The 12,887-nt window shown below is 37.6% G+C and overlaps 1 protein-coding gene across 1 annotated transcript in view; it reads left to right on the top strand.

Moving 5' to 3' along the window:
* Nucleotides 1-12,887, top strand: part of CEP192 (centrosomal protein 192) — a 132,316-nt gene that overhangs the window by 19,833 nt on the left and 99,596 nt on the right. Inside the window, exons 5-9 of the mRNA XM_037727845.1 lie at nucleotides 2,056-2,108; nucleotides 4,463-4,583; nucleotides 6,262-6,410; nucleotides 7,791-7,926; nucleotides 8,379-8,503. Of these exons, the coding sequence (XP_037583773.1) occupies nucleotides 2,056-2,108; nucleotides 4,463-4,583; nucleotides 6,262-6,410; nucleotides 7,791-7,926; nucleotides 8,379-8,503 (584 nt within the window). The remainder of the gene's footprint in view (nucleotides 1-2,055; nucleotides 2,109-4,462; nucleotides 4,584-6,261; nucleotides 6,411-7,790; nucleotides 7,927-8,378; nucleotides 8,504-12,887) is intronic.

Genomic DNA, 12,887 nt, shown 5'->3' with positions numbered 1-12,887 from the left:
GGCAAAGGACTTGAGTAGACATTTCTCTATAGAGGTTGTGCAAATGGCCAGTAAACACATGAAGATATACTCAATATCATTAGACATCCAGGAAATGTAATTCAAAACCACAGTGAGTCCGGTGCGATGGCTCATGCCTGTAATCCCAGCACTTTGGGAAGCCAAGGTGAGTGGATCATTTGAGGTCTGGAGTTTGAGACTGGTCTGGAGTTCGAGACCAGCCTGGCCAACATGGTGAAACCCCACCTCTGCAAAAATACAAAAATTAGCCAAGTGTGGTGGTGGGCACCTGTAGTCCCAGCTACTCAGGAGGCTGAGGCTAGAGAATTGCTTGAACCCAGGAGGTGGAGGTTGCAGTGAGCCAAGATCGTGCACTGCGTTCTAGCCTGGGTTATGGAGCAAGACTGTCTCTCAAAAAACAGAAAAAAGAAACAACAACAAAAAAATACAAACCCATAGTGAGATACTGTTTTACACTCACTTGGCTAACTATAATTAAAAAAATTGAAAATAACATTTTGGTGAGGATATGGAGGGACTGAAACCCTCATATATTATTGGTAGAAATGTGAAGTGGTACATCCACTTTGGAAAGCAGTTTGACAGTTCCTCAAAACATTAAACATTGTGTTGCCATGTGACTCAGCATTTGCACCCCTAGGTATATACCCAAGAGAAAGGAAACCGTATGTCTACGCAAAAACTTTTTTTTTTTTTTTTTTTGAGACAGAGTCTTGCTTTGTCTCCCAGGCTGGAGTGTGTGGCGTGATCTCAGGTCAGTGCAACCTCCGTCTCCTGAGATCAAATGATTCTCCTGCTTCCGATTACAGGCATGGACCACTACACCCAGCCAATTTTTGTATATTTAGTAGAGATGAGGTTTAGCCATTTTGGCTAGGCTGGTCTTGAACTCCTGACCTCAAGTGATCCACCTGCCTCAGCCTCCCAAAGTGCTGGGATTATAGGCGTGAGCCACTGCGCCTGACAACAGCCAAAAAGTAGAAACAACTCAAATATTAATCAACTGATGAATGGACAAAGAAAATGTAGTATGGCCATATGAGTGGAGTATTACTCATCCACAAAAAGGAACTGATACGTGCTTTAATACAGGTGGGCCTTGAAAACATTATGCCAAGTGAAAGAAGAAAGACACAGAAGGCCACAAAATGTATGGTTCTGTTTATCCATAGGGAAATCTATAGATACAGAATCGCAAATGACAAATTATTGATTGTCAGAGGCTGGAAGGTAGTGGGAATAGGGAGTGATTGCTAATAGGTATAGTGTTTCACTTTGGAATAATGAAAATAGTGGTGATGGCTGTACAACCTTGTGAGCATACTAAAATCTGCTGAATTGTATGCTTTAAAAGAGTGAATTGATACATGAATTGTATGTATCAATTTAAAAAAACTTCACATGTACCTATCCCACTGGTATAAGATTTTGTCATACTTGCATCATCTCTCCTTTTTACTACTATTTTTCTGATATTTTAAAATTTCAGATGCCATTTGTGCATATTTCAATATGCATCTTCAAAAGTGTGGACATTTTCTTACATAACCACAGTGCTATTAACATAGCTAACAAACTTTTATCATCTGGTACAGCTGTTTATAGTGATTTGCGTGTATGGGGGTCTGAGAGAGGTTTTGTTATGCTGCAGTGCCTGTGTTGCGTCTCCTGTGTCAGTGCCTTGTTGAAATACTCTAGGTCAGTCACACTGTAGTTTGTCCCACTATTTAGGTTTGTCCCTTTATTTACTCAAGGTGCCATTTCTTTTTCTCTCTCCACATCTCCTACAAAGCAAAAGTTAGCTATAAAGTCTTGATTAAACACATATTCAAGTTCTTTGGTATAATTTTTTTATGAGTCCCCACCCTAACATTTAAAAAATTTAACTGACCTATGATGGATTCGTATACATCATTTAAAAGTGCCTCTATTCTATTTCAAGAGAAAGATATTTCTTGCTATTTTTAGGTATTGTTGGGTATTTAGTTGGTCAAATAACCTGGTCTCTCAGTTTGTTTTTGTTTTCTTATACAGACTCACCTATTGATTTTCATCTACAGTCATGGATGAATAATAAGGAACCCAAGGTAATCTTTTATATGTTATTTTCTGGAGTGTTATAGGGGAGTAAAAGTTTATATTTCACGTATATAAGTGTTAATATTAGTTAGATGTCATCTACTTTTTTATAGTATAACTCTAACTTATCCAGCTTCAGTAAAAATGGGAGTTTCTCAAGTAATTAGAAGGTTCAGGAATAGTGCTGATGCATGGTACTGTATTCTTGGGCTTGGTGATATTGTCAGAGCTGAGTCCATCTATTTACTCTGCTTTACTCTACTGGCTTCATGTAGAGTGTTAGCTTCATGAGGGTAAGGGTGTGTGTGTGTGTGTGTGTGTGTGTGTGTGTGTATGTATGTGTGTGTGTGTGTGTTTCATTGTATCCTGAGTGCCTGAGTGTCTGGAATGATGGAATGGTTCTCAGTCCTTAGTTGTCACTTAATAATTTGTTAAATGATAGGCAAGCTGTCTTCATTTGTTGGCAACACAACCCTATACTCTTAACACTTGTGATCAGAAAAGAAGTGAAAAAAAGACAGGTCTAATGAGTTCACTTGGCTCATATGCAAATCACTGTGCAAACCACTGTGCAAAGGGGTGGGTTGGGATGAACCTGGATCTAATGTCTACTTCTGTGTGTGTGCTTGTATATGAGTGTGTATACATGCACAGATAGAGGAATGCAAGTGACAACCCCACTGAACCATGTGAAGTATAAAGGATGGGCTCTTCAAAGGAAAGATGCTGAGAAGATAGTTTATGCCCAACATTACCACCAAACCTGGATTTCAGGCGTGCAGTCATGAATTTATGAGACTTATTTATAAAATATAAACTAAATATTGCTAAAACTTATAAAAAAGAGATATACTTTTTGTTTATTTTACTTTTATGAGAGTTGTAAAGATTGTTTTTATAGAATGATTGCAAAAGCGTCTAAAGTAAAAGTTACTTCCCTGTGCCAGCGATTGGCAAACCATAGCTTAAGGCCTACATCCAGTCTGCTGCCTGTTTTTGCAAAGTTTTATTGAAATACAGTCATGCCCATTTGTGTGTATATTTTGTTTATGGCTGTTATTTGTGCTACAACAATGAAGTTGAGAAGTTGTGACTGAGATTGTACAGCCCATAAAGCGTGAAGTATTTATTATCTGGCCATCTCACAAAATATTTGTTGACCCTCCCCTATGTACTCACTCTGTATGTGACCCCTAGTAAGTTTCAAGTGTGAGAGATGCTTTTTAGAGGAAGTTCAGATGTAGTGAAGTTGAAATTAATTCAATTAATTTTTGAAATTAATAATATAAGGGACAGTAAAACTGGAAAGCAACAAAAGTATAGAAACTTGAGTTGCTTGATTAAAAAGAGGAAGAAATGAGAATAGGGGAAAATAAATGTGTTAGAAAACAGAGAGAAGGGAGCTGCTACTACGTGTAGGTCTCGTCTCATCTGTGAAACTATGCCACTTTATCAGAATGGAGACATTTTCCAGGGACCAGGCATGGCAGAGTACATGGCATTCTCAGTAGCCAACATGACCAAAAAGACAGGGACATTTTACATACTGTTCTTTCCCATATAGATTTTTTCCCAGTTCTCTATTATAAAGACTTTTCAAAGCACAGAGCTTGTATTGCACAACTGTTAACATTTGCCATATTCTAAGTGATCATCTATTTTAAATAACAGTGGATTATAGTGGTCTTTGGTGCCCCAGTGGTTAGATATTTTTGAGAATAGCTCAGCACTGTCCTCTCTAAATGTAAAATTGGATTGAGAGACCATGTTTCTGTCTTAAAAATTAGTGTGCATTTTGCAATGTACTTGCTATGCTGGTGTTATTTATATATATGTAATATATAATGAAATATAATCACACTTGGGAAATGTTACGTTTTCATTCTGGACCTTGAGTATCCTTAGTAAATGGCTGCATGCTCTTTAGGGTTACATGTTCTTTCCTGGTTGAGGAGCAGAGAAATTGATTATTCCAATGTAATGGTGCAAAGAGTTCCTTAGTTACAGGCTGCTGGATCCAGGTTTGCTCTTTTTTGTAAGCCTTGTGTTGCTCAAGTTCAGTTATATATTTGTGTACTTAATATATTATGAGCCACTCTAAGCATGTGCACACAGTTTGAGAGAAGCCATAAGTTTTAAGGATGTCCCGTTGGTAGGTCAGGTGAAGGAGGTGGCATGGGGGGAAGGAATGTTATTAATACATGTACAATTACTAGCCCTTCATTGCCTAAGCTGTGATTTATAGATACTAAACATACTGGAGTTTGAGAACATACTTGGCCCTTTTTGTGGCCCTGTACTGTACTCTTCAGAGCCCTGAGTGAGTGTGTGCTTCTCTTACTTGCCATTTTGTTTCTTATAGATTATTGTGCTTGATGCTGGAAAACATTTTGAAGACAAGACTCTAAACAGTGACTTAAGCCACACTAGCTTATTAGAAAATGAGAAACTTATGCTACCGACAAGCTTGGAAGATTCTTCTGGTATGACAGAGTAACCTGCATTTCCCTGGTCTTCACCTTGCCACTCCACTTTATTCTTCTTTGTTGCAGTGGTTATGATGCCAAATTTTTAGGGCTTTCTTTGGTCCTTCCCTTTTCTTCCTACCTGCCAGCACTCAAATGGAATTAAGTGATGGAATTCAAGAATTTATTTCTGTATATCTGTCCTGATATACTCATCCCTCAGTTTAACATTGTTAGGGTACAAATGGCACCTGGAGGTACCATTCAGTATACAGCACTGTGTTTAGAAATTGGGGGGACCATGAAATTTATTTATTTTTTTTTTGGTTGAGATGGGGTCTCACTCTGTCACCTGGGCTGGAGTGCAGTGGCACAATTTTGGCTCACCGAAACCTCTGCTACTGGGTTCAAGTGATTATCCTGCCTCAGCCTCCTCAGTAGCTGGGATTATAGGCATGCACTACCACATCTGGCTAATTGTATTTTTGGTAGAGACGGGGTTTCACTATTTGGCCAGGCTGGCCTAGAACTCCTGACTTAAAGTGATCTGTCCACCTCAGCCTCCCAAAGTGCTAAGCATGAGCCACTGTGCCCGGCTGGAACCATGAAATATTTGGCCTCTGCTCTTCGACATCTTAGGTGGGGAGAGGAGGTGCAGAACCAAATGTCAGATCGGGTTGCATAAACCCAACAGGACCCCAAATGTGCCTGGGATTGTAGGGAGTGAGGAATTAATTCTGGTTGAGGCAGGTACTGAAGCATTCTAGAAAAAGGATGGAACCTGTGCCAGGCCTTAGATATGGGAGGAGGACATGTCAGGAAGCAGGAACAGTGTCAGCAAAGGCACAGCTGTGAGGCAAGTGGGTTTTGTTTGGGGATCAGCCAGGGGTTTTGCATGGCAAGTTTACAGGACCTATAGGAGGCCACATTGGTAAATAAGCCCAAAAAAGTAGACTGGGGCCATGTCATGCATGGCTTTGAAGGGCAGTCTGATGAGCTGAGTGTGCATCACATCCATGGAGGGCAGGTTTTGCTGCCAAAGGAGTTTTCACTCTTTTGGATTTTTGAATTGTGGTATTGACCTGAATGTATCCAATCTTTGATTGCTTTAGTATGCTAGATTCTTGGAGAAAAGATTGCTAGGTCAAAGGTGATGAATGTTGTTGAGACTCTTAATGTTGATTGCAAAATTGAACTTTAAAATGGCATTGCCAACTTAGAAGACAACGACTGAATGAGAGTTCATGTTTTAGTTTGTGCTTACTGAGCTGGGTGCTACAGCATTGAAAACCCCTGCAGTGGCCTCCCTCCTTCCCTCTGTCCTCCCTCCTTCCTTGCTTTCTTCCTTTTACTTCTCCTGCGACAGTCTTATCTATACTTTTTTGATAGAGGTAACCATTTGCCACACCATTTTCTGAAGAATCTGCTCTCTTCTCATTGATCTGTGATGCCACATTTATTGTATCCTAACTTTCGATAACATGCCAAGATCTGTTTCTGTCCTGTCTTCTCATAGAGGTTAAATATTTACCTTGTATTAAAATTTTCATAATGATTTATAGTTGACTGAAGTTACAAGTTATCTCATGTCAAATAAAAAAAAATCTTAGACTCATTTATGTCTTAGCCTTTTTAATTACAAATTATTGCTTAGTCACTAAGGCATATTCTGTTTTTTTTCTTAATTTATCAATAGATGATGATATTGATGATGAAATGTTTTATGATGATCATTTGGAGGCTTATTTTGAGCAACTGGCAATTCCAGGAATGATGTATGAAGACCTAGAAGGACCAGAACCTCTAGAAAAAGGTTTTAAATTACCTACAAGTGATCTTAGTCAGGTATGTTCCAGTCTTGATGATTTTTCAGAGATTTAACATTAGAAAATTACTATTGGTCTTATTGGATGTTCACATGAAATGTAAGCTTTTGGTTTTCTTTAGACTGTGTTTCCCATGTATGAATTGATGAGGAATGCCTACCCTTTCTTCCCTCTTGCTATCTTTCCCTCACCTACAGAAAATTAAAGGAGTAACACAATGGACGTCTACACCCTCTTCCTGCAGTTAACCAATTGCTAAAGTTTGCCACTTTTGCATTTTCCTTTTCTCTCCATAAATACTTTGTTCTCTGAATCATTTGAAAGTAGATCTCAGAGAGTATGACATTTCACTTGACTACTTCAGCATTTATCTTTTGTACATAAGGACATTTTCCTACATAATCATAATTCTGTTATCTAACTTTGATATAATAATTTAAATTGCAATGCAGTCCGTATTCACATGTACCCAGTTGTCCCCAGAATGTCCTTTATTCTTACTGTTTTGTCATCTACAGTTTAATCAAAGATTAATCTTGCCTTTGGTTGTCCTGTCTCTATTCCCTTTTAATTTGGAGTAGTTCTTTCATGAGGTGATTTATTTTGTAAAATCTAGGCCCTTTGTTTTGTAGAGTGTACCGTAATCTAGTCAGGAGGGAAAAATAACCATAATCTGTTTTTTTTTTTTCTTCACAAATCAATGAGAAGAGAGCAGACTCTTCAGAAAATGGTGTGGCAAATGGTTACCTCTATCAAAAAAGTATAGATAAGCCTATTGTAGAAGAAGTAAAAGGAAGAAAGGGAGGAAGGAGGGAGGAGAGAGGATAGCAGGGAGGTCACTGCAGGGGTTTTCAATGCTGTACCAGCTCAGTAAGCACAAACTGAAACATGAACTCTCAATCAGTCCTAATCTGTTTTTTTTTTTCCTTCCTGACTAGATTAGATTAAATATTTTGGCAAGAATACATTAAACAGTTTTCTCATGAGTGGATTCATAGTAAACATAGGCAGTGTGGTATACTTCTCTTTGCCTCACACTGGGAGACGTTTGTCTCTCCCATGATTGGTGATACTGTGTTTGATAATTTTGGCTAAGGTGATGTCAGCTAGATGTCTCCTTGTGAAGGTAGTTTTACCCCTTTGTTATTAATAAGTCATCTGTGGGATGAGATATCAGAGCCCATTGAACATCTTACTCTCTGACAACCCTCCACTACCTGGTTTCAGTATCCTTGCTGAAGCCTCTTAGAAACATTGGTTACTTTCTTGGTGACAATGGCGATTTTTCTAATTCCTTCTACATTTATTATCTGGCATCCTTCAGTAAATCCATATTTCTCCCTCAAATTATTTCATTTTAATTTAAAAGAGTAATACAGCTAAGATATTCTTTCAACAGGCAAATGAAAACAGTAGCTTAAACTGCAAGTTTCAATCAGAAAATAACAGCTCTCTGATTTCTTGTGGCTCACACTCTTCTGAAACAACTTACAGAGATTCTCAGGAAGGCCAAATTATTTGTCTGCCTGGGACTAGTAAGTATAGAAATATGATTCTTTTGTTGTTAAGTTCTAGTTTTGACTTGACCTTTTTTTAAAACAAAAAATCATTTCTCTGGTATAATTTAACATATATTAACCTTTCTAGTCCATCAGGTCTTTTGACAGTCTAAAACTTTTCAAAAGAGCTTTTAATAATAGCTGGGTAAATTAGTGTTACTAGAAATACTGCAGTATGTATTTCTTGGATTGAATATCATGAATGATGATATCAATAATTAAATATGAATTCTTTCTGTATGGTAGCAGTTTATCATGTATATTATTGCCTGTTACTGTTGCTTATTTTCTCTTTGTGAAAATGGCTAAATTTGTCATAGGAATGCTAAGTATTAGGTTTACATAAAATAATTTGACTAGCAAGAAGCAGTTATGTTAGATCATTCAGATTTGATGTGGCTCTCTTAAGATTTTTCTTTATTTTTCAGATAACTCTGTAGGTACTGGAGGCAGTAGAAGGCACACAGATGGTATGTTACCATTTTCCTGTGATACTTGGAGAATTGAGAAAGAAATGGAAAATTTGAACAATTTTGTTCCAGATCTTAGCAGCGTAAGTTATGCATTTTCCTTAGATTTCCTATGAAAAAAGGAATAAGGAGTGTTTTGTGTTTGTATGATATCAATTCTTTTCAAATAAACAATTACTGTTGACTTTCTAAAAATATAGAAAAAGCATAAAAATCACTATTGATAATGTATTCTATATGTTTGTATCTTTCATACAATTGTATACATTTTCTTGCATTTAAATATTTAATGACTTGCATTTAGATTAGTCATTTGGAAAGTTCTTTAGCCCAATGTCCAGTCATTAAACGAAAAAGCAAGAGGATCTTTTACCTTGCTCAAACATATTTTTCATTGTTTCAGGTTTTTGTTTGTTAGTAGTACCCCATTTCTCCTGTACCTAAAACGTGGCAGTCATTTCTGACTCTTACCCATTCATTACGCCCTTTTTTAGTAATGTTATTATAGTTGTATAAAGTATGACTTGAATTTTGCATGTAGGTTAATTTGTTCTCACTTAGACCTTGTCCAGTATTGATTAAAATAATGCTTGCTTTTTTGCTTTATTCTTTGTATATCTATTTTGTACATGTTAAATATGTGTTTGTTTGTTTATTTATTTGTTTGAGACAGCGTCTTGCCCTGTCGCCCAGCCTGGAGTGTAGTGGTGCGATCGTGGCTCACTGCAACTTCTGCCTCCCAGGCTAAAGCAATTGTCCTGCCTCAGCCTCCCAAGTAGCTGGGATTAAGGGATGTGCCACCACACCTGGCTAATTTTTTGTATCTTTAGTAGAGACAGGGTTTCACCATGTTGGCCAGGCTGGCCTTGAACTCCTGACCTCGTGATCCGCCTACCTTGACCTCCCAAAGTACTGGGATTACAGGTGTGAGCAACCATGCCCAGCCACATGTTACATAGATTTTTAATTTAAATTTTAACTTGCAAAATACATATAACATAAAATTTACTTTTTTTTTTTTTTGAGATGGAGTCTCATTCTGTCACCCAGGCTGTAGTGCAATGGCACGATCTCATCTCAGACGATCTGCATCTTCTGCCTCCTGGGTTCAAGCGATTCTCCTGCCGCAGCCTCCCGAGTGGCTGGGATTATAGGCACACATTACCACATTACCACCCAGTTAATTTTTGTATTTTTGGTAGAGACGGAGTTTCACCATCTTGGCCAGGCTGATCTCAAACTCCTGGCCTCAAGTGATCTGCCCGCGTTGGCTTCCCAAAGTGCTGAGATTACAGACGTGAGCCACTGTGCCTGGCTATTATCTTAATTATTTTTAAGTGTACAGCCCAATAATGTTAAGTACATTTACGTTGTGCAGCCAGTCTTCAGGACTCTTTATCTGGTAAAACTGAAACTTTACCCATTAAACAACAAACCTCAATTCCTTCCCACATTTCAACTCGTGGTAACTACCTTCCGCTTCCTGTCTTTATGAACTCGCCTACTCTGGATAACCTAATATAAGTGGAATCATACAATATTTGGCCTTCTGTGTTTGCCTTATTTTATTAAGCATGATGTGTTCAAGGTCTATTCATGTTGTAGCGTATATCAACATTTCATTCTTTCTTATGGCTGAATAATATCTGTTATGTATACCACATTTTATTTATCCCCTCATCCTTCAGTGAACACTTGGATGTTTCTGTCTTTTGACTTTTGAGTATAATGCTGCTGTGAACATTGGTATACAAATACCTGTTTGAGTCCTTGCTTTCAGTTTGTTTGGATATATGTGTAAGAGTGAAATTGCAGGGTCATATGGTAATTCTGTTTAGTGTTTTGAGGAACTGCCACAGTGTTTTTCATGGCAACTGCACTAGCTTACATCCACCAGCGAAACACTAGGATTTCAATTTTTCCACATCCTAGTTAACACTGTTTTTTTCCGGGTTTTTTTTTTTTTTTTTTTTTTTTTTTTTTTTTTTTTTGAGATGGAGTATTGTTCTTGTTGCCCAGGCTGGAGTGCAATGGCATGATCTTGGCTCACTGCAACCTCCACCTCCCCCGTTCCAGTGATTCTCCTGCCTCAGCCTCCCAAGTAGCTGTGATTACAGGCATGTACCACCATGCGCGGCTGCATTTTTGTATTTTTAGTAGACAGGCTTTCATCATTTTGGTCAGGTCTCGAACTCCCAGCCTCAGGTGATCCGCTTTGGCCTCCCAAAGTGCTGGGATTACAAGCATGAGCCACCTCGCCCGGCTTTCCCTTTTTAAATTATAGTTAACCTAATGAGTATGAAGTAGTATCTCATTGCGGTTTTGATTTGCATTTCCCTGATGACTAGTGATGTTGAACACCTTTTCATGTGCTTATTGGCTATTGTATGTCTTCCTTGAGGAAATGTTCGTTTAAGGCCTTTGCCCACTTTTTAATTGAGTTGTTTTGTTGTTGTTGTTGTTGAATTATAGCAGTAGGGAGTTTAATTTTCAAGTGATTGGAGAACTTCTTGTTATTGAGCAGTAGGAAGTTTAATTTTCAAGTGATTGGAGAATTTCTTGTTATTCTGCTTTATGTTTTCTGGATATTAATTCCTTACCAGATGTATCAATTGCAAAATTTTCTCCCATTCTGTAGGTTGTCTTTTACTTTCTTGACATTGTCCTTTCACATCCAAAAATTTTAAATTACGATGTAGTGTGGTCTATTTTTTGTGTTGCTACCTGTGCTTTTGTTGCCATATCAATGAAATTGTTGTCAAATTCAATATCATGAAGATTTTCCTGGTTTTGTCTAAGAGTTTTATAGAGTTAGCGCTTAAGTTTAGATTGTTGTTCTGTGTCTTTGTGAAAGAAAAAGAAAAAAGGGGAGAGAAAAAAGATTGTTGATTGTTTTGAGTTTGTTTTTATATATGGTGTTTGATGAGGGTCTCACTAACATCATTCTTTTGCATGTGGGTATTAAATTTTCTCAGCACCATTTATTAAAAAGGTTGTTCTTCATGGAATGGTCTTGGCACTTTTGTCAGAAATCAATTTACCATGGATGTGAGGGTTTATTGCTGTGTTCTCTATTCTACCCTATTGTTCTATTTGTCTGTCTTTCTGACAGTGCCACACATCTCTACTATATCTTTGTAGGACATTGGGCAGTGTTAGTCCTCCAACTTAATTCCTTTTCAAGATTGCTTTGGCTGAGGCCCTTTGCAATTCCATATGAATTTAAGGATCAGTTTTTTCATTTCTTTAGAAAACTTTCTTGAAATTTTGAGAGGGATTTTGTTGAATCTACAGGTCACTTTGGGTAGTACTGATAACAATGTTAAGTCTTCATCTTCATGAACACGCAGGATGTCTCTCCATTCGTTTATGTCTTTAGGTCTTTCGAAAGTGTTTTGTAGTTTTCAGTATGTGTTTCACCTCCTTGATTAGATTTATTACCAAGTACTGTAGTTTTTAGATGCTGATGTAAATGGAATTGTTTCCTTAATTTACATTTTGGATTGTTTGTTGCTGGTGTTAAGAAACACCTGATTTTTGTGTGTTGATCTTGTACCCTCTAGATTTTTCTCACCATGTTGGCCATGCTGGTCTTGAACTTCTGATTATTTCAAATGATCCATCTGCCTCTGCCTCCTAAAGTGCTGGGATTACAGGCATGAGCCACCAAGCCCAGCCTTTGTAATCTTTAGAATCAGTTTGTTAGTATCCAGAACTTGCTGGGGTTTTGGTTGGTATTAAATTGAATACATAGGTGAATTTGGGAAGAAATGACATTTTGACAGTGTTGAGTCTTCCTATCCATGAACATTAAATATCTGTTTGTTTGGTTTTTTTAAATTTTATTTCTTTCTCAGAGTTTTGTAGTTTTCCTTTATATAGATGTTACATATATTTTGTTAGATTTATACCTAACTTATTTCATGTATGGGAATGTTAATGTAGATAGCATTGTTTTAAATTTCAAATTCTACTTGTTCATTGCTGTTGTATAGGAAAGCAGTTAACTTTTATATAATAAACGTGTATCCTGTCATCTTTCTATAATCATTTATTAGGTCCAGGAATTTTTTTTTTTTTTTTTTTTTTTTTTTTTTTTCATGTCACCTGCAAACAAAGATGGTTTTTATTTCTTCCCAACCTGTATACATTTTATTTCCTTTTCTTGTCCTATTGCATTAGCTAGGACTTATAGTATGAAGTCAAAAAGTAGTGGTGAGAGGAGACATCCTTGCTTTATTCCTGATCTTAGTGGAAAGGCTTCTAGCTTCTTACCATTAAGTATGATGTTAACTATAGAACTGGCCGGGCGCGGTGGCTCAAGCCTGTAATCCCAGCACTTTGGGAGGCCGAGGTGGGCGGATCACGAGGTCAAGAGATCGAGACCATCCTGGTCAACATGGTGAAACCCCGTCTCTACTAAAAAAAAATACAAAAAATTAGCTGGGCATGGTGGTGCGTGCCTGT

This window comes from Cebus imitator, unplaced genomic scaffold (assembly GCF_001604975.1).
Source record: "Cebus imitator isolate Cc_AM_T3 unplaced genomic scaffold, Cebus_imitator-1.0 Scaffold242, whole genome shotgun sequence".
NCBI lineage: Eukaryota > Metazoa > Chordata > Mammalia > Primates > Cebidae > Cebus > Cebus imitator.
This window is presented reverse-complemented; position numbering and strand designations above follow the sequence as displayed.